Below are 24,197 nucleotides of genomic sequence, written 5' to 3'. Positions count from 1 at the left end.
CCACAGTATCTCGTTGCTAGAGCAACTGTGGGCGTCACCAACCTGACCGCGGAAGTAGGACAAAAAGTGTACACGTCTTCAGCCCAGGGAAAGATCCATTGCGCAGGCGCTCTAGTTTTCTCTGGCCGTAGCGCGCTTCAGTAGATGTACTCTGCGTCTGCGCATTAGTTGTTTCGCGCCCTAGCCTGCGTACACGCCTGCGCAAAGCTGCAACTCGAGGGGGAGGACGGAGCTGGGCTACAGCGGTGCGCAGGCGCCAAGGCTACATCCGTTGTGGTCGTTGGTTCGCCAGGAGTTTGGGGAGCGCCGGCCGGAGAATCGAGTGTGTAGTCATGTCGGCGTCGGTAGTGTCGGTCATCTCGCGGTTCTTAGAAGAGTACTTGAGCTCCACTCCTCAGCGTCTGAAGTTGCTTGACGCGTACCTCCTGTACATACTGCTGACCGGGGCGCTGCAGTTCGGTTATTGTCTCCTCGTGGGGACCTTCCCCTTCAACTCTTTCCTCTCGGGCTTCATCTCTTGTGTGGGGAGCTTCATCCTAGCGGGTAATGATTCTATACGTAGTCGCAGTAACAATGTGTTTACTTTGGTGCGCTGCTTTTATTTCCACAGCACTCCCTTACAACAGATCACCGCCTCGGGAAGTTATGAGAGGAGCCTGCATTGCCCCCTCTTGTGAGTGGGGAAATTGAGGCTCAGAAAGGTTGCCCCAAGCCTAATACCAAACAGCCTCCTAGGAGCTGGAATTCTGGAGAAATCCTCTTCATGCTGCTGCTTAACCTGGTGATCCACTTCACTTCATATCGGTCCAGGAAAACCCTGTTTCAGCTTTCACTTCGCTTTAACATACCTTGAAAGTTGGTAGACCTTTAAAATGGAATACCCGAGTCTGAAGCATCTCCCTCACTTCGGCCTAATCACTGCTAACTGGTAGTGAAAAGTTTCGGTGAACAGTGTAAGAAATATGAATATAGGTGGTTTGCTCCTTGTATCAGCCTTTATTTGACTTTGGCTTTTAGCTGCTCCTACTTCTTTCTTTCCTTTTTTTTTTTTTTTTTTAAGATTTTATTCATTTATTTGACAGAGAGAGAGTGCTGGGGGAGGGGCAGGCAGAGGGCAGAGGGCAGAGGGAGGGTAGCGGGAGAACAGACTCGCTGCTGAGCAGGGAGCCGGATGTGGGGCACCAGGATGTGGGGCACCATCGCAGGATCCTGGTATCATGATCTAGCGGAAGGCTGACGCTTAACCCACTGAGCCACCCAGGCATCCCTCCTACTTATTTCTTGTGGCTGAAGCTGTTATTTCATTATCCCGAACTCAATTTTTATTCACATAGCTCTATTTTAGCAATATTATTTGGATTCCCGGCATTTGATACCTTGTAGACTGCCATATTTAACAAGAGCTGACTGTCCCATAAATTTTTGCCAAAATCTGACCTTCTGGCCCAGTAGGAACTCAAATAAATGCTAAGTTCAGGCTTGGCCCAGGAGAGTTAGCTAGTCCATGCCACTAGATGGGCCTTTCTAGTCACTGGTATTGCCTTCTCTCTGACTTTGAGAACATGCCAGAATTCATTTTTTTTTTCTGCAGTGTGATTATGATCAGTCAGACCATCAATTGTATTTTGAGTCTAATACAAGGTCCTAGCTTTGGGGGTGCATCAGGTTTATGTTTCTCGTCCGCAGTGAGTTTACAGTCTATTTGGGGCACAGACAAAATGCAGCATTAGAATTGTCCATTTATAGTGGTTCTCTGCTTATAGATCTATAGAACGCTTTTTACACAAATGCTGGTTCAAACTCATACTAGAGATGCTCTACCTTCTTTCTCAGAACTTAAAATAAGCCTAAGGACTTAATGATTTGTGCACTAGCCTGGTCTGGAGTTGTAGAGTTAATAGCCTGTTAATTGGGTATTTCATTATGGTCTTAGAGTTTTGTCCTAGATGACCAAGACCTGGTTCCCTGTGGCAGCATCCTGTCTATTAGGAGTTCAGATGTTACCATGGTCATATACACCAGATATGCTACCCTTTTTGCTCCAGATTACTGACCGCGTACCCCACCCCCTGCATCTCCTGTGATTCCACCTGTCCCCCCCCCCCCAAATCTGGACTGTTTGTTACTAAGAATTTTAGTATCCAGACTGGAGAAGGAATTTTGAGAACCTCTAGTGATTTTTGTTTGATGACTTTGTCTTCCAGGTCTGCAAGTGTAGGAATGGGGTGGGGCCTATGTTGTTTGAAAAGAAAGTTTCTTGCTGAAGTCACCCTGGCTTCATAAAACCTTGTAAGGTTAAGAGTGCCTCCTCAGGGCTACGTGAAAGAGTGTGATTTACTGAAGAGTGGGTATGGACTACAGTTGTAGATTATTACTGTGATAAAACCAGATTTTTTTTAACAGGTAATTTTTTTCTTATGCCAAGTCCTGTTTTTGAGGCTGTTGTAGCTAAAAATGAGGTGGCAGACTCCCATCCCTCCTCCCCAGCGAGAAGTCCTAGCTTGTCTTTGAAGAGAGTGTCTAGTGAAGGGGCGCAGTAATAGTGGAGTTAGTAGGGGGGATTGGGATTTCCAAAGCTGTTAGATAACAGGTAATTGGGCCAGAGAAATGCAAGTCGCTTTAGGTAAAGGAAGGATTCATCTCAATTCATAGTTACCATCAAAGGGTATCGTTTGCATTTCTTTTGACAGCATTGCCCGGACTAGATCCTAACTCTTCTGTCATTTGTTAGCCCATATCCTCAACAGGAGATGTTTTAAAGGGAAATTTGAAATATGGAGTTTATCCTTTGTTGTGATCATTGGGAAGAGATGCCTTGTACCTATTTACGGTGCTTGGTTTCTCATTTTCCGGTGGCTTGTTTCCTGTTGGAGGAGAAGGGAGGAGGCCTGTTTAGCCGGAGAATGGGAATTGTAGGAGATAATGTTAAAAATTTAGGTAGTGCTGGATGCTAGAGCTGTGACAGGGCCAGGGCAAGGATTTTATTCTGTAGGTAATAGGAAAGCGTGTAAGGATTTAAAAAAAATTTTTTTAAATTTAATTTATTTTTAAAAGTTTATTTATTTTGTTGAGTAATCTCCACACCCAACGTGGGGCTCGAACTCACAATCCTGAGACCAAGAGTTGCATGCTCTTTTGACTGAGCCAGCCAGGCCCCCCCACCTTTTTAAAAATTTGAGTAAGGGAGAGACTTAGAATTGGTGTTAGCCTACACTAGATGAATTGGAGGGAAAAGTTGCTTAGTTTGGTTTCCTAATTTCTTTTTGGCAGTCTGTTTTCTTCCATTCCTTCTGCATGTGTTAATTAAGCATATGCTCTTTGAAAATTGATCAGTATATTTTTAACCAGTATAGAATGCTATCACACTTTTAAAAAGCCCGGTGTTATTTGATCTCAGTGGAAATGATCTGTTTTCTTCTATTCCCTTATGTCTGGGAGACTTACCCATAGTTTTAAGGAGCCAGAGATAGAAAATTGCCATTGAGAAATCTTTTTTTTTTTTTTTTTTTGGATCAACAGTGTAAAGTATAGTAAGCTTTAAAAGCCAAATTTCAAATTTCCTTAGCAGCTGACTGTTTATCTTACGGTTAGCTATCTCTAGCTGAGGACATCTGTCCCTTTGTTAGAGTAACATTCCCGTGTTGGCAGCCCTTCTAGTTTCCTTTTTTACCTAAGTGGAATCCTCCTTTCTGCTCATTCAGAGTGCTATTTAGGAGAGATAAGTGGAAAACATGAAGACTGTTTTTAAAATAAGTCTTTGATCTTGAAATCAGTTAAGTCATTTTTACAACTTTGGTCTACTTTATTCTCTATATGAAACAATTTAGGATTTTTTAAAAAGATTCATTTATTTGAGAGCGAGAGAGAGAGCATGTGTGCCTGAGAGGAGGCGGGGGGGCGGGGAGAGAATCTTGAGCAGACTCCCTGTTGAGCAGGGAGCCAGATGTGGGCTTGGATCTTAACCACCCTGAAATGTGACCTGAGCTGAAATCAAGAGTTGGATGCTTAACTGACTGAGCCACTCAGGCTTTTTGGATTAAAAAAAATTGTTTTGTTTCTTCCAGTTTACAAATCCAAAAGCAGTTTGAATTTGAAAGGCCAGGATGCCTAATCCGGATTATTTTCTATCTTAAGGGAGCTCTTGGGCCATGTGGACTGGGGTCCAGCATGATCTGTCAGATTTATGGGTCCTAATATTATTTACCATAAATGCTATCCAAGAGATTGGAAGTTTGCTAACATTGTGCTTGAGAGTCCTGTTTCTAAATCTTTCATTTCTAAATCTTTCATAGCTGTTGCTAGCTCTCCATCCTCAGTGACTCAGGCTCTCTATACTTCTTATCTAGACCACTGTAGTCTTCACTAGTCTCCCAGTCTTGATTTGACTTGCAAATCTAATCATGCCACTCCCCGTGGAAATATTGTCTTGTGGTTCTTAGTGAAAAATTAAGAATCTTTTTTGTGGCACCAGGCTCTTTCATGGTCTGGTCCCATCCATATCTCCAGCTTCATCTCTTACCTCCGCTTCCTCTGTACTTTGTACCCCAGCATTATTGAGTTACTTGGTATTCTCTGAAGGTGCTGTGATGTCTCAAGCGCTTTTACCTTGGCTTGACTGCCTGGGAAATTCCTTCACTTCTTAGACAGCTCAGCTCAAGTGCTGCTTCCCTTTGGAACCCTTCCCTGACTCTTCCAGCAGATTTGGGTCTTTGTTTTTCTGTATTTCTGTTTCACCTGTCGGTGGGGGAGAAGGGGAAAGGGAGGAAGGGTGGAAGAGAGGGAGGCCTGGCACTTTGATATCGTGCTGTATTTGTTTGCGTGTCTGTTTTTCCTCTGGAAGGTGAGCCCCTTGAGGATAGGGGCTATCTTTTCATCTCTGCATTGTTACTGCTTAACACCGCGTATGTTAAATCGTGAGTGCCCCTATAATAAGTAAATGGTACTAAGCAATTTTGTGCCGGATTCTCTGCCAAGGTAGTGAGGATGAGCTGTGAGACACACAGACATGGTCTCTGCTGTCCCAAAGTTTATAATCTAATGGGAGATACGGACGGGTAATTGGATATCGTGCTGTGATGGAGAAGTATTGGCGAAAATAGGAACACAAATGGGCACTCAGCTTTGCCCAGTGGTCCTATAACACTTCCCTAATATGTGTGCTTTTCCAAAATATGCACCATAACTTCCCTCTTAACTCTTCCATATTTCCTCTTTTCTTTTGTTCTCAGTTGATGATCTTGTTTTATTTTTTTTACTAAAATGGTAGACAGGAATCCTTTCATCTTCCCAGCGAGGGATCATAGCAGCTCATCTGCACCTGTACCCCTTCTCTTTGACTTACTTCCCAAGATAATGGTTGATGTGTCCCTTTCCTGTCCAATGCCAACTCTTTCACTTGAGCAGAAGAGCCGATGTTCTCTTGCTCCCTCAGGGACTCAACCTCTGCAATCATCTTTCCATTCTGCATTATTAATATCTCTCTGCTGGATCATTCCCATTATATAAGCATGCTGTAATATTGTCCGAATAAAAAATATTTAGCCCCAGATGCCCCTCCAGCTGCCATTCTATTTCTTTCTTCCCAGTCATCAGAGAATGCCATGAAAGAGCAGTGTAGTTGTTGTTTCTGCTTTCTCACTTTTCATTCATTCCTTACTGACTCGTGTGGTGGTCTGTCTTTACCACTACGGTGAAACTGCTCTTGCCATCCTGCCAGATCTAATGGCCATCTCCCTCACCTTGCCTGAATGCACAGCAGCATTTAGCATTTAATATAGTTGGCTGCTGTCTTAGGTGTGAAGGATTTCTTGAAGCTTTTATAGCACTACACTCTCCTGGTTGTTCTTCTCACCTCATTGGTTTTTCCTCCTACCCTTTGTGCTAGGTGCTTCTCTGTCTGAGGACGTGGTGCTAGACCCCTTCTAATTTCTTTTCCATAGATGAATTTAAATAATGTCTATATAACTACAATTTACCACATTTACGTTTTTAGTTCTCACCCATTCTCTGCATTCCAAATTAGTAAATCCTTGACATCTTCACTTGATGTCTGATATGACACTCCAAATTGAACCCTTCCTCTCAGCCATCTGCCTCTTTACCAGCCAGTACGTTGGTGGAAGCCAAAACTTGCGGAGTGTTCCTTGATCCCTTATTTCTGTTATTTCCCCACATCCGTTTCATCAGCAGTCCCCGTCTTCTCCAAAATAGAGCCTGTATCTCTTCACTTCTGTTCATTTTTACTACCATTACCTGACTCCAGCTTCTATGCAGTTCCTCTGTTCCTTTAACTCCATAAACCATTCTCTGCTTCAGTTCTAGCAAGCTTAACAATTACAAACCAGATTATTTTACTCATCCGCTCAAATATCTGAAATGCTCTGTTGCAGTTAGAACTACATTCAGACTCTTTACTGAAGCTTACAAAATCCCGCGGGATTTGGCCCTTGTCTCCCTCTTGCCCTTGATCACCGTAATCTAGTCAGTCTGACCTGTTATACCTAGAACGTGTCAAGGTCTTGGGACCTGGAATGCTCTGCCCCCAGATCTTTGCATGGTTGGCTCCTGTCTTTCAAATTTTGGTCTTCAGTAGCACCTCTTGAGAGATCTTCTGTGACTGCCAAATAAAAATAGCTTCCAGTCACTGTCTTATTACCTTCTTTTATTTTCTTCATAGCACATTTCACTGCGTGATATTCCTTGTTTGTTTGCTTACTTAACATGTTTCTCTCTACTAAAGGGTAAGTTTCTTGGGAGCCAGACTCTTGTTCTGTGCCATGTTCCCAGCACCTGGGACAATGCATGACACATAATAGATGCTCAGTAAGTATTTTGCTGGATGAATGAACATTTAAGGAGATAGATTAAATTAGAACTGCTTAAACGAAGCAAGCTGCCTTAGCAAGTAGTAAATTCCCCTCTTTGGAAGTGTTTAGGGAGAGAATGAAGGATCATTTGTGGAGGAGCTCTTTGAACAGACGTTCTTTGCCATTTTTGTATCGCAATGCATCTGAGGGATAGGACACCCCTGTCAGTAACACAGGCTCTGGAAGGTTTGTAATTCTCCACCTGGCGATGGCTTGTCAGATTCTGGACGTGGTGAGTATACTTCGGAAGACTTCCCAGGTGATCACGCAGCCTCCCGCAGTATGCCCACCCCCACCTCCTCTTGGGCATTATGTATCACAATGGGTGTTGGTCTTTATAACTCCAAGGTTCTTTCCATTTCCATAGGACTCTTATTCTTATGTTGTCATTAAAATAAGCTTGCTGACTGTGACCACAGTAACCAAATACATCAGTTCATTACCTTATTCACCCTCACGGGGAGCTTCTCTTTTGTTCCCTCATATTTCCTGAAACACTACTCTATCCCTACCCTCCATGTCAATAGCCACTATTAATAGTTGGTATCTATTTTTCCAAATTTTTCCTAGTTTTCAACTAAAAGAAATGAGAAAATTTAATGATACCTCTATTTTTCTTAAGAGAAATATGGAATGGAATAATTTTTTGCCTTTTTTTTTTCACTAAGTATATCTTGGATATCTTTACTGTCAAGCATGTAGAGAATTTATCTCTTTTTTTTCCGAATAACTGCGTGGGATGTCATTGCATGTCTAGTGTAATGTTTTGAAATAATCCCCTTGATGACGTTTGGACTGTTTCCACTTTTTTTTTCAACTTTATGAACATGCTGTTAGAAATACTTTGGTCTGTAAGATAAATTCCTTATTCAAAACGTAAAAACGTTTTAAATATTAATGGCTATTGCCAGCTCTCCCAAATGGGTGAACCAGTCTGTACTCTCCACAGCAGGATTTTAATTGGTTGCCCTTGCTTCAGGCAATGTCCTTCATATTTTGAAGGGTCCAGGTGCTTGAAAAGATCAGTGGTGTTTCCACAGTATTTACATGCTTAAGCTAATGAAAACTGTTGCCGTGGTGATGGGCCCTGGAGAACTAGTCTGGTAGTTTTCTGATCTTTGGGTTAGATCTCAGTTCATTTTCTTCCTTGGTTAGTGATGGAATGGATGCTAGCCTGGAGCAGATTTGGGTTTTCTTAAGTAGCGTAATTATTTAACACAGACATAAAGGTCTTTTGGGAAAGTGTACTCCTGGAGCTTCCTTTTCGTGTCAAATGGTGACCGTGGCTAATGTATCAGCTTGGCATCTTCAGAGATGTAGAATGTGGCAGGAGAGAGTTCTCTGTCAAGGTTATATAGTTTGGGTCTCTTCCATTTTTTGAGAAGAGCAGCCGCTGGAACTTTTAAGATCAAAGCTTATAATTATGAGGTCCTCATAGATAAGCATCTTTTTTTTTTTTTTAAAGATTTTATTTATTTATTTAACAGAGATAGAGACAGCCAGCGAGAGAGGGAACACAAGCAGGGGGAGTGGGAGAGGAAGAAGCAGGCTCCCAGTGGAGGAGCCTGACGTGGGGCTCGATCCCGTAACGCCGGGATCACGCCCTGAGCCGAAGGCAGACGCTTAACTGCTGTGCCACCCAGGCACCCCCGTAGATAAGCATCTTAACATTTATACTCTGTGCCATCCAATATTACACACATTTTATTAGAAAATAATTCACAGTTTTACAACGTTGTGTCATTCAGCCCAGCCCCTTTGTTACTGCCTCACTGCATCCCAATCGAGGTATAATTAGAAACTTAAATCAGGAGATAGAGAGTTCTGAAGGTATTTTGGTTATATGTTATCTTTTTCGGAGTAAGCTTTTGGTTATTAGCCTGAGGAGTCATACTTTTTTCTTTTTAATAAGACCATAAAACATAATTGTACAGTCCTGAGTTCCTAAATTCACCCGTCTAGCCAGCCACCCAGAGGAAGCTACATAACCTTCCCAGCCCCGTAGAGGCCACCTCCTTGCAGTTTCCCAGCCATTCCTCCTGATAAAAGATAAAAACCACTATCCTGGCCAGTATTACCAGATTGGTTGGCCTTGGGTTAAGCTTTATATAAATGGAGTCATACAGCATGTCGTTTTTTGTGTCTGAACTGTCTTGCTTAACATTATATTTGTGGAACGCATCCGTATTGTGAAGTTCTTTTTTTTACTGCTATATAGTATTTTATTGTGTGCATATGCTACAGTTGACCCATCTTACTGTTGAGAGACATTTAGAGTGTTCCTAGTTTGGGGCTATCATGGGTTATCATTCCTTTGGATGCACTTATGTATCATTTCTGTTAGAATTATTGGGATATAGGGTATGGGTGTGTTCACTGGCAGTCATATTTGTTTTATATTTCCGGATAATCATTTTCATGTTTTGTTTCTTGTGCAGTTTGCCTCAGGATACAGATCAACCCACAGAACAAAGCGGATTTCCAAGGCATCTCCCCAGAGCGAGCCTTTGCTGATTTTCTCTTTGCCAGCACCATCCTACACCTTGTTGTAATGAACTTCGTTGGCTGAATTATTCCCATTTTCTTAATCGGGGAGCAGGAGACTAGAAGAATGTAAGTAGTGATCATAGCCCTTTTCCCATAATGTTAGATTTGAGTTTGGCTGGTTTTGATTATGGTTACCAAGGTCCCATATTGCTGATAAGACACTTGGAGAATTTTCTATCAGAATGCAAAGTACGCATTAATATCATCATAATTCATCAGTGCTGCCTGTCTTGGTCATTGCCTTCCCTTCTCACTGTTTTGCAAATCATTAAGATAACAGAAAATAAGTTTGCCTCTAGCTAATACATTCATTTCTACATCAGTGACTCCATGAAAACAACTAAGATCTTGGAAGAGACATAAATTGTAGGTTCTGCCTGTAGATTTCCTCTGTAATTTTGTTTTCTGATTTTGATTTCAGATAACTTTAAATGCCGGGCCATTGTCCCCCCGAGTACCTACTCTAGTGCTTACACCTGGTAGGCATCCAGGACCTGCTGAATGAATGACTGTGGCCATTTACTAATAATATGTGTGCTAGAGTGGATATAAATGGGGAAATTGGATTAGCTTGGGAGAAGATTTTAAAATCTAGGGTGAAATGTCATTTTGTCCATCTGCCATTTTCCCTTTGTTCACAGTAGAGCTCCTTTTTTTCTAAATAAACTCTCACATAGAATCTCTGTATATAAAACAGCAGTGGAGCCGGAGTTGTTCTGATTGACAGAGTTGAGAAGCCCTCTCTGCTTTGCTTCTCTTTCAGGGGGATATGGCATTGCTTCTATCCCTCCCTTCCAAGCAGAATCCTAAGTCTCTAAGAAGTACGTGAATGTTTTCCAAACTGTCTGTCGACACTGTTGTTTTGTGTATGAGAAAACAGGCCTCCCGTGGCCACACAGCTAAGTGGTTGCAAAGTAGTGGCTTAGCCAGTGGTGCTTTTGGCCTGGTGCTCTTCCAGTAGCCCACCTAGCTCACTGATGAATGATCGTGCTCTTTTCTGGGCCTTTCCACTACAAAATCTAGTGTTGCTGCTTTTGGGTGGCAGAGAAAAAAAGAACCTTAGGAAATGTTATCTTTTTTGGGGGAAGAATTTCCCAGAATGGGTCACTTTCTATCACTAGTTAGAAGTCTGTCAGTTTTGTACTAATCAGCAATATAACGCACGAAGTAGCCACCATGTACAAAGTGTATGCGATAATATGACAAGGACTACACATCAGTCTTGGCATGAATGAATCCGTTAACTGACAGTGTTATATGGATTCTTTTCGTTATTGATAATTGCCTCAAAAACAGTTCTGTTAAATCAGGTAAGGTTTCATTTTTGGTAGTGGTAAGTTGACAGAAATGGTTTATTTCAGTGAAAAAGTTTGAGAAGTACTTCTTTCTGCATTCTTTAATTTTTTAAAAAGTTTATTTCTTTGACTGAGAAGGGAGAGCACAAGCAGGGGGCGTGGCAGAGGGAGAGGGAGAAGCAGGCTCCCCACTGAGCAGGGAACCTGATGTGGGGCTCAATCCCAGGACCCCGGGATCATGGCCTGAGCCAAAGGCAGATGCTTAACCGATTGAGCCACCCAGGCGTCCCTCTTTCTCCTATCCTCATACAATTTAGCTCTTTGGACACCTGGTCAGGACTTGAGTTGTCCCCTGGCGCTCCCCTTACCACACCTATGTGCCAGTCAGTGCCTTGTTTCTGGGGTGTTAGGAGAGAAGGCCTATAAACACAGCAGTTCAAAATTAGCACAGTTAAAGCCACATCAAAGATCCAAACACAGTGTGGTGGGAGTCCAGAGAAGGGAGCTATGTGCCATTTGCGAGCAGAGGCAGCAGACAAGGTGTCTGAGAATGATAACTCCTTGAGCAAAGCTAGAAAACCAAACCACCAACATTGACCTTACACTTGGCAAACCTCATGAGTCACTCTTGGGTTCTCTGATAGTAACCTTGCTGGGCAGGTCCTAAGTCTTCTGACTGCTTTACTTTAGATTACTAAAATTATTTTTTCTAGATGAGTCATGTGTATGTTTAGGGAACAGAGCAAACAATTCAAGGATGTTCTCTAGGCCCAGGAAGATACCAAATCATAGAAAATGATTTTCTAGGGCTGTCGTGATTGGAGGAGGACTCTGCTGCAGAGAGCTTAGTATTTCAAAATTATGACAAAAACAGAGGCAAAAAAGGCTCAGCAGGAACTGCATACTGCAGACCATATTAACAACTTAGGGCCACCTGTTCAGCTGGGAATTATGGGCCCAAGGTACAGCAAAATCATCCAATGCCAGATTACAGTGCTAAATCATTCTATAGCACGGGTGCTCATTGAAAAATCCTCCTCTCTGGACACTGCCCAGAAGGTTTTTCACAGAGATCTTTCATTTGACATAGGTTATACTGTCCTGCCTTTAATTTTTTTTTTTTTTTTTAAGATTTTATTTATTTATTTGACAGAGACAGAGACAGCCAGCGAGAGAGGGAACACAAGCAGGGGGAGTGGGAGAGGAAGAAGCAGGCTCCCAGTGGAGGAGCCCAATGTGGGACTCGATCCCGGAGCGCTGGGATCATGCCCTGAGCCGAATGCAGACACTTAACAACTGCGCCACCCAGGCGCCCCTATCCTGCCTTTAATTTTTAAACATACATCTATTTGCCCTTCTTATGTGCTTCTGACTCAGCTCTGTGTGTAGAGTGTTAAAACACGTTTAAAATAGTTTCCAAGTGAGTTCTCAATATTTATACCAACTCTGGAGGTAGAACAAAACAGATCGAACATTCTCCATACCTGCCAAGTACATTGAGGTTGGGCGTAAAAAGAATAAACATCTATAATGTACTGCTCCTGTGTGAATTGGGGGATGACATTTAAAACCAGCCGCTACTCTGAGAAAGGCAGATCAAAAGAAAATGGCATTGAGTTAAAAAAATGAATTTATTCAAGGAGGGGTAAATAAATTAACAGTGAGAGCTCACCATGCTTGGGTCAGGCTTTAAATGCTTCCTGTTCTGGGTCTTTATTTTCAAAATAACCTCATGAGGATAGGTTTGCTAATTCCATTTATAGATAAGAAAGTCTGAAAATCCAGTCTGACTTCAAAAAAAAATTTTATACTCTATTTTTGCTCTAAGTTTGTTTAACTGTAAAGTATTTGGCAATTGCAGTGTTAAAGAAATGTGTTTAAAAAGTTAGTTATTAATCCCTGTTCTCCCCTTATTATTTTCCTTCTTTGCTTTTATTATGATAGTTTAAAAAATATAGAAAAGTACAGAGAATAACGTAACCAACCACTAAGAGGAATTAAGATTTTGAACACATTGAGGTGCCTGGGTGGCTCAGTCGGTTAAGCTCAGGGTCCTGGCATCAAGCCCTGGGTCTGGCTCCCTGCTCAGCGGGAAGTCTGCTTCTTCCTGTCCCTTTGGCCGCTCCTTCCTGCTCCTGCCTGCGCTCTTTTTCTCTCTCTCTCTCTCAAATAAGTAAATAAACCCCCCCCCCCCCAAAAAAGGTTTTGAACAGATTAGACATTGTAGATTCAGCTAAAGTTCCCTTTGAAACCCTCTGTGGTCCCTGTTCCTTCCTTCTGCTGTAACGCAGTTCTGCTTTATGACAGTTCCTTTCAGCCAGGACTAATGCAAAACCTAGGTCTATTAACATAGCCTTTTCCGACCTTCAGCCTTTGTGGTCTCCTGAAAACACAACCTATGGTAAAAGAGCCACGCAGTTGGCAGCACTGGTTTATATAGGTGGCTATTGCAGGGGCCAAGCATAAACGCATGATATTTATTTATTTTTATTTTTATTTTTTAAAATTTTTTTTAAGTGATACTTACTTTGAGATCACTTTATTTATTTTTTATTAAGCACTCTCTACTCCCAACGTGGAGCTCGAACTCATGACCCTGGGATCCAGAGTTGTATGTTCTACCGACTGAGCCAGCCAGGCACCCCACTCATATTTTTTAGGTTATCATAAAAATGAAAATGCAAAAGTTAAAAATGTTCCTCGTGAGCTTCGGAGTTGCTGATCAGTGTCTGGCACTTAGGTGGCTGTAAATCTGTCTTGAATGAATGTATGGCACAGAAGTTCAGTAGATTTGAATATATTAAAATTTATATAGTATCTAAATATTTCCTGTGTTGTTTCTTCATGTCTCTTTGTGAAGCTCTTTTCAAAGTTGTCAGCTTATCTAAGGGGTTCTGAAGGGAAGTAAAGAGAGGAGGGACATAGCTGCATTGGGTCACAGTTTGGGAAGGAAAGTTCCTGATGACATACATGGTCCTTGGCTCTTGAGGGAACGTGAACCAGGCACAAAGGGACAAGCCTAAGCTTGGAAATTGGCTCAGCCCGGAGGGAGGTGGTTTGCCAAATGCTCAAATGCTCATGTTAAAATCTTGTTAGTGTTGCTTTGTTTTTGTCATGAAGGCCATTCTTCCACAGATCTTTAAAAAGTCATAGTGTTTAATCCTGGCTGGAACAAGGGGACTGACAGGGCCGGGCAGAACAGAACTCTGACAGGCAGTGCTATTTACAAGCTGTTGACTTTTTGAATTTATCAGTAAAGTACAGTAGTCCCCTCTTACCTGTGGGGGATACATCCCGAGACCCCCAGTGGATGCTGAAACCACCACTAGTACTGAAGCCAACACACACTCGTGTTTTCCTGTACATCTACCTGTGATAAGTTCAGTTCGTCAGGCGCAGTAAGAGGTTAACAACGGTGACTACTAACAAAATAGAACAATTGTAATAGGTACCGGAATTAAAGTTTTGTGAATGCGTTCTCAGAATACCTTACTGTCTTGTATTCACCCGTCTAGGGATGAGGTGCAATAATGATAAAATGCCGATGTGGCGAGGGGAACGCTGTAGGCATTGTGACCTTGCGTTAGGCCACTGTTGACCTGACAGTGTGTCAGAAGGTGGGTCAGCTGCTTCTCCTGTGCTCGACTGCAGTAACTGTAACTAGGAATATGGGGTACTAGTGTGTAATGTCCTAGAAAATTACCTCTGGAAGGGCATCTAAATGTTATTCTTGAGGCTTTACTGCCACCTAGTGGGGCCGTGCATTTCATATGCTGAGGAAGTGCTACAAAGCAAAAGAAGCGTTGTGGGGGGAAACCACCGATACCTTTGTGATAAAATCTAGTTTCTTCCTAGTCACATGAGGGCAGCAGAGGTCCAAGTGGGCTTAGTGCTGGGTGGGGGTTGCTTTACATTCTGACCAGAGGTGGGCAGTGTGGAGTTAGGCACAAAAGGTCATGCAACCTTAAAATGGCTTAGGGGTTTTGTTACCCAGGAAAGACCTCAAGTGCATGGAGACCCGCAGATTTTCCCTTTACTTCCTTTTCTTATCTTGTCAGTTCAAGACCTCCCTTTTTGGTTCATTCTAGACCCGTTTTTGCTCCCAACATGACCTCCACTGGTAATAATCTTCTAATTTTTTGTTTTGGGGGGGGAGCTGTTTAGTTGTTATTCCACTTTCTCTTTGACATTTCGTCTCATATTGAATTAGATCTAGCCACCAAGTAAGTTCCCAAAACGGGAACTGTTTTAAATTCGAGGACCCTATTTTGAGGTAAGCATACAGTATCATCTTTTTCTTTCCCCCAACCCCCTTTTTTCTCCAGTTGGAGAGGGAGATGTGTTCTTTAACCATTATTCTTAAAACCCTGAATCTGCTTCTTTTATTTACTAAAAAAGCCACTAATCAATGACTAAGTGGTGATTGAGCTCCATGTTGTATTTGGTCTGTTTAAAGCTACCCATAAAAAATATATATCAGGTATTATTGTGTTTATGAACATTGCTGCCCCAATTCCTAGCCTAATTTCTCCGTCCTTGCAGCTTGGAGGATTCCTTCTCCATGTCACCCCGCCCCAGAGTTGTGTGGGATTGTCTCCTGGGGCCCACTGTGGACACCTCTAACGCTGCACTTACCAGCAGTTAGGAGACTCTCCATTTGCTTTCCTGTCTCTCCTGCTGAACTCTGAAATTCCCTGAAGTCTTAGCGCGGGGCTAACGGTCACTGTGCATGTTTGTTGAATGAGTGTGTGAATAAATAATTTCAGCTCTAAGAAAATGCTATAGAAATAGCTAAATCATTAGGTAATGGATGCTAAGACATGGAAAATGCTGTGGAAGAAAGAAGCCAGGGAAAAAAGTCGTATGAGGAAGGGCCGTAGGGGGGAGCACACGCCTGAGACTGGAAGTTGGAAGGCCTGCATCGTAGATTTTGCTCTGTTACCTAGTTGACTGGACCCAGAAGCTTGTTTCGGAGGCCCAGTTTCCCTGTCTGCACAATGAGGGAATCGGCCTAGATACTCAGCAGTCTCTCCCAGCTGCTACAGCCTCTGATTATACAATTCACGATCGTTCTCATTGTATTCCAGGCGATTCGTGCCTTTTGTGTGGCTCCTCAGTTGGGCTTTGCTTTTTTTTTTTTTTTCCCCCCTTCAGTTGTTGCTTTTTATCCATATTACCAGATTTCCATCATCCATTCACAGGCGTGGAAAGTTCGTGTGGCCGTATATAACAAAACGCACAATGTTTGTGTAAGACCTTTCACAAAATTAGGTAACATTTAGAAAATGTTTTCTAGTTACCACATTACCAGGCTCGTGGGACTCACATACACTCCTAGAAACATGAACCCATGTGATCCTCATGGCCCGCCCTGTGATGGAGGCAGTTGACTAGTAGTAGTCCCATTTTACACGTGAGGTAACTAAACCTTGGTGAAGGGGTGCCTGGGTTAAGTGTCAACTCTTGGTTTCGGCTCAGGTCCTGATCTCAGGGTTGTGGGAATTGAGCCCCACATTGGGTTCCACGCTCCAGTGTGGAGAAGGTTGAAGTTTCTCTCTCCCTCTCCTTCTGCCCCTCCCTGCCTCGCTCGCGTGCTCTCTCTCTAAAATAAATGAAGAAATCTTTTTAAAAAAACCCCAAACCTTGGCGAAATTTACATTTTTAAAAAGTAATCTCTATATCCAATGTGAGGCTCGAACTCATGACCCCAAGGTCAAGAGTCCCATGCTCTACCGACTGAGCCAGCCAGGCTCCCCAGCCCTGGTGAAATTTAGATTAACTTGTCCAGGCCCTGGAGCTGATAAGTGACTGAGTGGGAACTTGATAACAGACATTTTGACTCCAAACTTTTATATTCCTTCTCTGTTATGTTCAGAGATTTTTGGATGATGAATATCTATCTACATCTTGTTAAAAGGTTTTCATTAAAAATATTAAACTTATCTTTTTTTCAATGGGGAAAACTTAGGAGAGATGACAAGAAAAGATGAAGGTAGGCTATCTAAAACATTTCTGTGGGGCGCCTGGCTGGCTCAGTCGGAAGAGCGTGCAGCTCTTGATCTCAGGGTCTTGAGATTGAGCCCCACATTGGGTGTAGAGATTACATACATACATACATACATTTTTTAAAAAATGTGTCTGCAAAGTTGGTCATCTTGGGTTCACAAGACATGCAGGAGAATGCAGAGCAGGAGACCTGACTTTCTCCAGAGAGGATGACGCAGGCTCAGTGCTCTCAGCTGGAGCTCTGCAGTGTGGAAGTGTTCTGAGTCTGCGCCATCCACTGTGGTAGCCACGAGTCACGTGGTTTTGTTTGCTTGTTTTATTTTTTTAAAGATTTTTATTTTTAGGTAATCTCTACATTCAGCCTGGGGCTCGAACTTAACAACCCTGAGATCAAGAGTTTCATGCTTGGGGCTTCTAGGTGGCTCAATCGTTAAGTGTCTGTCTTTGGCCCAGGGGGTGATCCCAGGGTCCTGAGATCAAGCCCTGCATTGGGCTCCCTGCTCCACTGGAAGCCTGCTTCTTCCTCTCCCACTCCCCCTGCTTGTGTTCCCTCTCTCGCTGGCTGTCTCTCTCTCTGTCAAATAAATAAAATCTTAAAAAAAAAAAGTTGCATGCTCAAAAAAAAAAAAAAAAAACCTCATAATCTACCAGTTGCACTGAATTTTTAATTTTATTTAATTTTAACTAAGTTTAAATAGCCACGTAAAGCTGGGGGCTTCAGTGTTAGCACAGCTCTGGACAGATCCGTTAAACTACCAGGTTATCGCTTCCTCATCTATAAAATGAGAGCATCAGACCAGTTGATCTGCAGAGCTCCTGCCGTCTTTAGAAACACATGATTTGTGCCTTCTGAAATTGTGATTCAGTTAGAGCTTGGCACCTCGAATTTCTGCAGAATGGTCTTGATTCACATTTTCTCTAATTTCATTGTTAATTGGGTGACCAGGATATCCAGGATGAAATGGATTGGAAGGAAAATCAGTATTTGAGTGTGTCTGCTCAGTCCTGGTGTCTGGATAGAGACATTGCCGGAGAAGAATACAGATTCCAAATAGAAGTGACCCTGTCTGGCTTTATCTTTTGTATCTATACAGAGAATAATGATTTTTAACCTTGTGTTGTACCTGGCTTGCTTTTAAGATGAGTAGGACAGACTGATCAGATGGCGTGGTCTTTTCTGCGTGGGTGAAATAGACTGAAGAAGTCATGTGAACGTTCTCAGTAGGCGTCTTCCATTTTGCTTGTCTCGAGCTCATGGGAAGCAGTTTTATTAGTTTCCCGAAACCTTTATCCCCTGGTTAGCAGTTGAAGCATTCTTCTGAGCTGTTGCATAGTCCAATTTTGTTGAGTTAACATTTCAAAGAATCCTAAATCCTCTGCTTTTAGAATTCTGTCTGGTAAATGTAGTTTTGTCTTAAAAGAAGGGAGCACATCTTTGTTAAGTAGAATTTTCTGAAAACCACTATCAAAGAGACTTAATCTCATGCGTCATTTTTGCCTTCTAAATGGACCAGCCCCAGTGTCTTAGATTTGTTTAACTGTTTTAATACCAGAGAAGCTCAGAACTTGACTTTTGTACTAACCTAGGATTTCTTTTATTATTCTGCGTCAGGGCTTCTCCCTGAATTGGCCCTATGCTCTAGTCTGCTCTCACCGTGGCCATTTGAACTGATGCATTAATAGTTCATAGTCTGTAGCCAGAGAGTTTGCTTTAAGAAATTGGATGGAGTGAACAGGTGAGTTTTAATAGGTCTGTTCTTAGTTGGCACTGTGAATGCTTTTTGTTCCCTGTTTTTTGTTCGTTCTTTTTCTCACTATTCGGATGTAGGAATGTTCTGTAGTTCTGTTATCATTTCTCTTAGTACCATTGTTAGTGAAATAAAAGCACTCTGGCTAGGAGTCCAATAAGATCTTTCCTTTAAGCTCTGATGCTAGAATCTCCGGGTCATCAGAACCAGTACGCAAAATAAGGTGGTGCCCTCGTACCTGCCAGGGCAGCCCAGCTCTTCTGCAAGGTAGTGTTTTCCAGTCTTTTTCAAGTCATGACACCCAGAGAAGATTGCAGTTCTTTAAGGGCGCACTGCAGGAAAATTGGCTGCTGATGGCTGGAAATACTGGCACCGCCAAGGCTCAGGGTCACTTTCTGGCCGCACCCATGTTGCAGGCACTAGGCAGCTCTCCCGGAGGGACGAGAAAGGAAGCCTGGGTTTGCTGGGCAGGCCTCCGTCTCACAGCCTGCAGCAGTCTCCAGTGGCCTGCACCGATGTGGCTGCTTCTCTCGGAGTTATGCTCCACCTTCCTGCCAAAAATAACCTTATTTTTCAATGAAAATGAAAATTTTGGTCTTCTATTTTGGTCCTTTGTTAAATCCAAGATTGGGAATTTTTCTCTCTTGAATTCTTCCTTTTACCCACTAGTCTCCAACTGAAATTTAGTGCTTTGTATGCTTTCTCTGTCCAGAAAAGCCCTTTAGGCTAAGTTGCAGCCGCCCCACCTCCAAGAGTTCGTGAGCCGAGAGGTCAGTGACTTGTATAAAGTCGCGCACCTTTTTAATCGCAGAGCTGGAGTTAGGACCCACGCCTGCAACTCCTGGTCCGCTTTGCCTTGGCGTGCTTGGGATTCAGATGGGAACATTCATTTTTATGGATACCTTTATAAAATGTTCTAGTCTGGCTTCAATACCGTCTGGAATTTGGGAACCGCATAATTGGCTTTGTCTTCGTGGGTTCAGAATTTAGATTGAAGGATTTGGGGCCCTGTCTTATAGTATTGTAAGACATTTTTAAAAACCTTGAATGTCTCTCTTACCTTTCTGCTTCTTTCTTTCAGGTTCACTTTTTGATTTCCCCTGGATGAGAGCTTTAGAGATGGCAACTCGGACACGTGGATTTTCTTCGGATTTACACTTCCCTCCCGACTCTGATTTGGGATGGAGGTGGAGAGCCCAGAGAAGCCCCCGTGCTTCCGTGTTAGAGCGGCTCTGTCGTGAGCATTTGTCAGCATGACCTCTGCTTCCCATTAAGTGTAGCCTTTTTGCCTTCCAAATTAAAAGACCCCATGCCACTCCTTCCTGTGCCTCTGGCTCGCTCTCTCTCTCTCTTTTTAATTCTTTATTGGTATTAAAATCCTTCTTTCCCTTCAGTCCTCTGCAGAGCTCTTTAGGAGTTGATAACTTGCAACTATGAATCTACTTCCATGTTTTCATTACGTGTATCTGAAGTTAACGACAAAAGGCAGTGCTGACAACCCTGGGAAATGACAGTCCTTTGTCTTTCCCTGAGGCTGGTAATCCTTTCCTAATCCTTCACTCGTTACAGGTGGTTCTGTGCTTATGACACAGTGCATTCCAGGAACTGCATCATTAAGCACTTTGTTAGAAATTGCACCGAGCGGGTGCTGCCATCCTCATCTGTTTCAGCTTGCTTTAGTGGTGAAAAGTGAAATATGTAATACGCAGTGTCAGCCGAGTGCAAAAAGTGAGGGTCGTGTATATGTCTGTTGATAGAAAATGGTCCTCTCCAAACCACTTGCACAAATATTCTCTGATTTGTTCTTGCAACTGTCTTGGGGGTTCTAATACTCATTAGATATGCAAAGACACTGAAGATCGGATTTGTCACCTGCTTAAGAGCACAAGTCCCGACGCAGCTTGTGTAGAGCAATGGATCTGCTGGCCGAAGTCTGGGCGTATTTACATGTATCATGCTAGCAGCCCTGTTTCCATCTCGGGTGCTATATATAGGACCTAAGTTACGCGGAGAATCCCACTATTTAAATTCAGCTGACTACCGAGATGATGAGTCGTGCTCTCGAGGTTCTCCCAACCTGGCTGCACGTTCAAATCGCTCGGGGAACTTAAAAGCGAGAGCTCAATGCCCAGGTCACATCCCAGACCAATTAAATAAAAATCTTCGAGGGAGGCATCTGTACTTTGTAAAGCCAGCCAGCTGATCTCATGTGCCGCCAGGCCGAGGAGCCCTGCTCCGGGTTCTTCTAGATTATTTTTAGTTAAGATCGATAAACAGGTATTTTGAATAAAAAAAAGTGAACTTTGAGGCAAATCGGTTGTAAACTGGGAACAAGAATTTTGTCCAAGGAAGGGGCACCTGGGTGGCTCAGTTAACATTTAAGCATCTGAGTCTGGGTTTCCGCTCAGGTCGTGATCTCAGCGTTGTGGGATCAGTCCCTGCATTCGGGCTCCGTGCTGGGGGGGAGGGGTGGGAGGGTCTACTTGGCATTCTCTCTCCCTGTCCCTCGCCCTCTGCCCCTCCCCCTGCTCTCAAATCAATCAATCAATCTGAAAAAAGAATTTTATCAAGGAAAACATTACAATTTTCAGAGCCTTTAATATACAGGTTTTGTTCATGTCTTTTAATGATCTTGAGATAACGTGGGGCAGATAGCAAGTTCCCATTTATCAGATTATCTATTGTCTCAGAGATAATTTACTCAAGCCAGTGACCATCAACGGGAAACATTCATCTTTGCAGTGTCTTTTCACCATTTGCCACAGGACAAAAAGCCTCTAGAATGCTTTTGGAGTTTTGACTTTAAATTTAGTTAAAAGCTCATTTTACAAGCGACTCATTTGTTTTTAGGCTGCTGTTGACTTGCTCAGTGGTTCTCAACTCTGTATATACAGAAGAATTAGCTGTGGGACTATTCCTTGAAGCTTAAAAGAATGTTATTACCCCCATTCCACTCCCATAATTGAGTTTCTGGTTCTTTGGTGTTTTTTGTTTTTGTTTTGTTTTGTTTTTTTTAGCTGAAGTAGCTGAAGACATGGTAGATGAGAGGCACTGAAGCAGAATAGGTAATCTGCTCATTAGATGCCTCTTCCTATTTCTGGACCTTTCTTAATACCGACCAGCTGTGTGGTGGTGATGCCTCTCACGGGCCTTCCCCATGGGTGCTCCATACAGCATGTCGAACGAGTGGATTTTGAGTACCACGGTACATACACAGAGTAGCAGCATTTCCTGCTGCCTCTGGCTCAACACCTTTTATGAGCTGGGTGTATTTTTATTTTCTGTGCCCTTTTGTGGGGCCGGAAGCCATCGGCCACCACCACTGTACATAGTCTGTGCCCTGCCATTCTCTGCAGCGGTGGGAAGCCCGGCCTGAGCGCCTCCTGCCCACACGTTTCCTGTCCCCTATCACGTGGAAACCATCTCTTGTGTTTTCTTCTCTTCGCAGCCGATACCTTTGGCCTCTTTGATCATACCCTTTCATCTCGGGCTTCAAGATACTTTTGTTATGATAGTTGGAAAATCCGCGGTGGAGGGTCACGGAGGCCCGTTCCCTGGTTGTGGAGGCCCAGAGAGCTAGCACGGCCGGTTACCAGAGGCTCGGAGTGGCGAGACTGACGTTTGAGTGCTGTATGACCTTGGAACTACATTTAATTTTTACACATTTACCAAATATCAAAAGTGGATGTCTCCTGTGGGGGCAGGCAGCACTTCCCAGAACAAGGGCTCTTAGATGAGGAAATGAGAAAAGAGTGGGAGGAAGCTTCTGAAGAGCAAAATTAAAACACATTTTATTTGCTTACACTGACTTAATAAGAGGGCCCCAGCTTATTGCAAAACTTCTGTCAGTGGGATGAAAAAGAGGTATATTTTCCAGCCCCGCCCCCCCCCAGGCAGCCTGGTGTTGCAGAAAGCATTTTGCAAAGCATTTTGCTTGATGGAAAGTGTTGGTTTAAGAATCCGTTCTGCCATTTATTGTTTGTATTGACCTTTTGTGCTGCCTCTAAAATTTAGCAAATAGGGGCGCCTGGGTGGCTCAGTGGGTTAAGCGTCTGTCTTTGAGCCTGGGGTCCTGGGATCAAGCCCTGCCTGGGGCTCCCTGCTCAGTGGGGAGACTGCTTCACCTTTTCCCTCTGTCCCTCCCCACCGCATATGCGAGCTCTCTCTCAAATAAATAAGTCTTAAAAAAAAAATTCAAATAATTAGGCACCAAGGTACTGCAGTCCATAGTGCATGGGGTTATAAAAGATCCGGCACGGCCCTGGCTGTCCAGGAGCGCGTGAGCTAGCATTGAGTGTCTACCATGTGTCCAGAATGGCAGGAAGTGCCCGCCTGCTATTTCTGTTTCCCTATAAATCCCCTGTGGTCGGAAAGTGGTATTCCTTTCCAGAGGAGGAAGTGGAAATTCAGTTTGCAAGTATTAGGGTCTGAATCTTATTTCTGTCTTATCCCAAAGCATTTGGATTAGGCATTGAATGCAACAAACAGTAAACTAATAAGCATGGGGATAATAATACTTCACACGTTGTCGCAACAAAATGTGAGAGCACCTTGTTGATGTAATCGCTCCACAAATTGTCAGTACTCTCACGGCGGTGATCAGAAGCGCTGAGAACCATCTCGCACATACTGATTTTCTCCCTCAGCAGCACGTCCAGCTTTGGGCTACAGGACTATGGCAGCCAGTGGCAGGCCTTTCTCTTTCCCCAGGGGAGAGAGACTTTGCTAGGAGTCCTCTTTCGGGTCAGCTGTTCAGGCTTGCTCTGCTTTTTTAAATAACGGGTGAACAACTTTGGTTTTAACTTTTTATTATTGGAATTTTCTCTCTCTCTCTCTCTCTCTCTCTCTCTCTCACACACACACACACACACACACACACACAGACACGCCAGACTAGTCAAATAAACTCCCAGATGCCCAACACTCAGCTTCAACAATTAGCAACATTTCCCCCCAGTCTAGTTTCAGGCTATTACTTAGTAAGACCCATCCGGAGGGAGAACACCTTCTTTCTAGGACTCCATTACTTAGTGGGAAAATATCTGAGTGCCTACTCTGTGCCAGGTACTAGAGATGCGGAGGTGATCAGAACAGCCCAGGCGCCTTGGCCTGAGTCTTACATCCCAGCTGGGAAGAGAGCCAGGTTAGCACGGACAGAGAACGGCGGTGTTCTATGGGGAGCGGAGGAAATCCACAGTCTGACGGGGTTGTTAAGTGGAGCTGGGGAGGGAGCTTCTCAGAAGCTGCGGTCAGGAAAGCGCTTTCTGAGACCGTGGCCTTTAGGCTGAGATCGGACCACTGAGAGAGCCGAGGCCCGCCGGCCTGGTCACCACTTTGCTAACGAGTTGCCACGTGAGTGAGGAGTGGAGTCCGCACGTGCGGAGAAGTGTTGCCTCAGGGGACTGACGACAGCTAAAGGGGCAGGCCTCTGCCTTGCCTTCTAGTCTGATCCTCAAGGGGGACCAAGGAGGTGCAAACAGTCACAGAAGAGGGGAAGAGGGAAGGGACAGCCAGGCAGAATATGAGACGCTGGTCTTGGCTGAGTCCAGAGACCGCAGGCCTTTCCCGCTCGTTCCTCTCTGATGGCAGCATCTGGAACTGGGTGGTACTGGGTGTCCACCGCGCTTCGTGCAAAACCGGGGGCTTTGAATTTAGTGCTGTTGCGGCCCTAGTGCCCCGTGATCCCAAGCAAGCCGCTTCACCTGCTTCCTCCTGTGTGGGAGGGGGCGATCCTA

At 43.7% G+C, this 24,197-nt stretch overlaps 1 protein-coding gene across 1 annotated transcript; it reads left to right on the top strand.

Annotated features, from left to right (window-relative positions):
* Window positions 1–223: 223 nt before the first annotated feature.
* Window positions 224–19,780, top strand: DAD1 (defender against cell death 1). Its single transcript, XM_045802818.2, has 3 exons — window positions 224–543; window positions 9,305–9,479; window positions 19,544–19,780. The coding sequence occupies exons 1-2, from the start codon at window positions 333–335 to the stop codon at window positions 9,433–9,435; spliced, it is 342 nt and encodes a 113-aa protein (XP_045658774.1). The 5' UTR covers window positions 224–332; the 3' UTR covers window positions 9,436–9,479; window positions 19,544–19,780.
* Window positions 19,781–24,197: the final 4,417 nt, after the last annotated feature.

The sequence above is a fragment of the Ursus americanus genome, chromosome 35, assembly GCF_024610735.1.
Source record: "Ursus americanus isolate L20-20 chromosome 35, mUrsAme1.1.p, whole genome shotgun sequence".
Lineage (NCBI taxonomy): Eukaryota > Metazoa > Chordata > Mammalia > Carnivora > Ursidae > Ursus > Ursus americanus.
The sequence above is the reverse complement of the archived record's forward strand: the minus strand, read 5'-3'. Positions and strand labels throughout refer to the sequence as shown.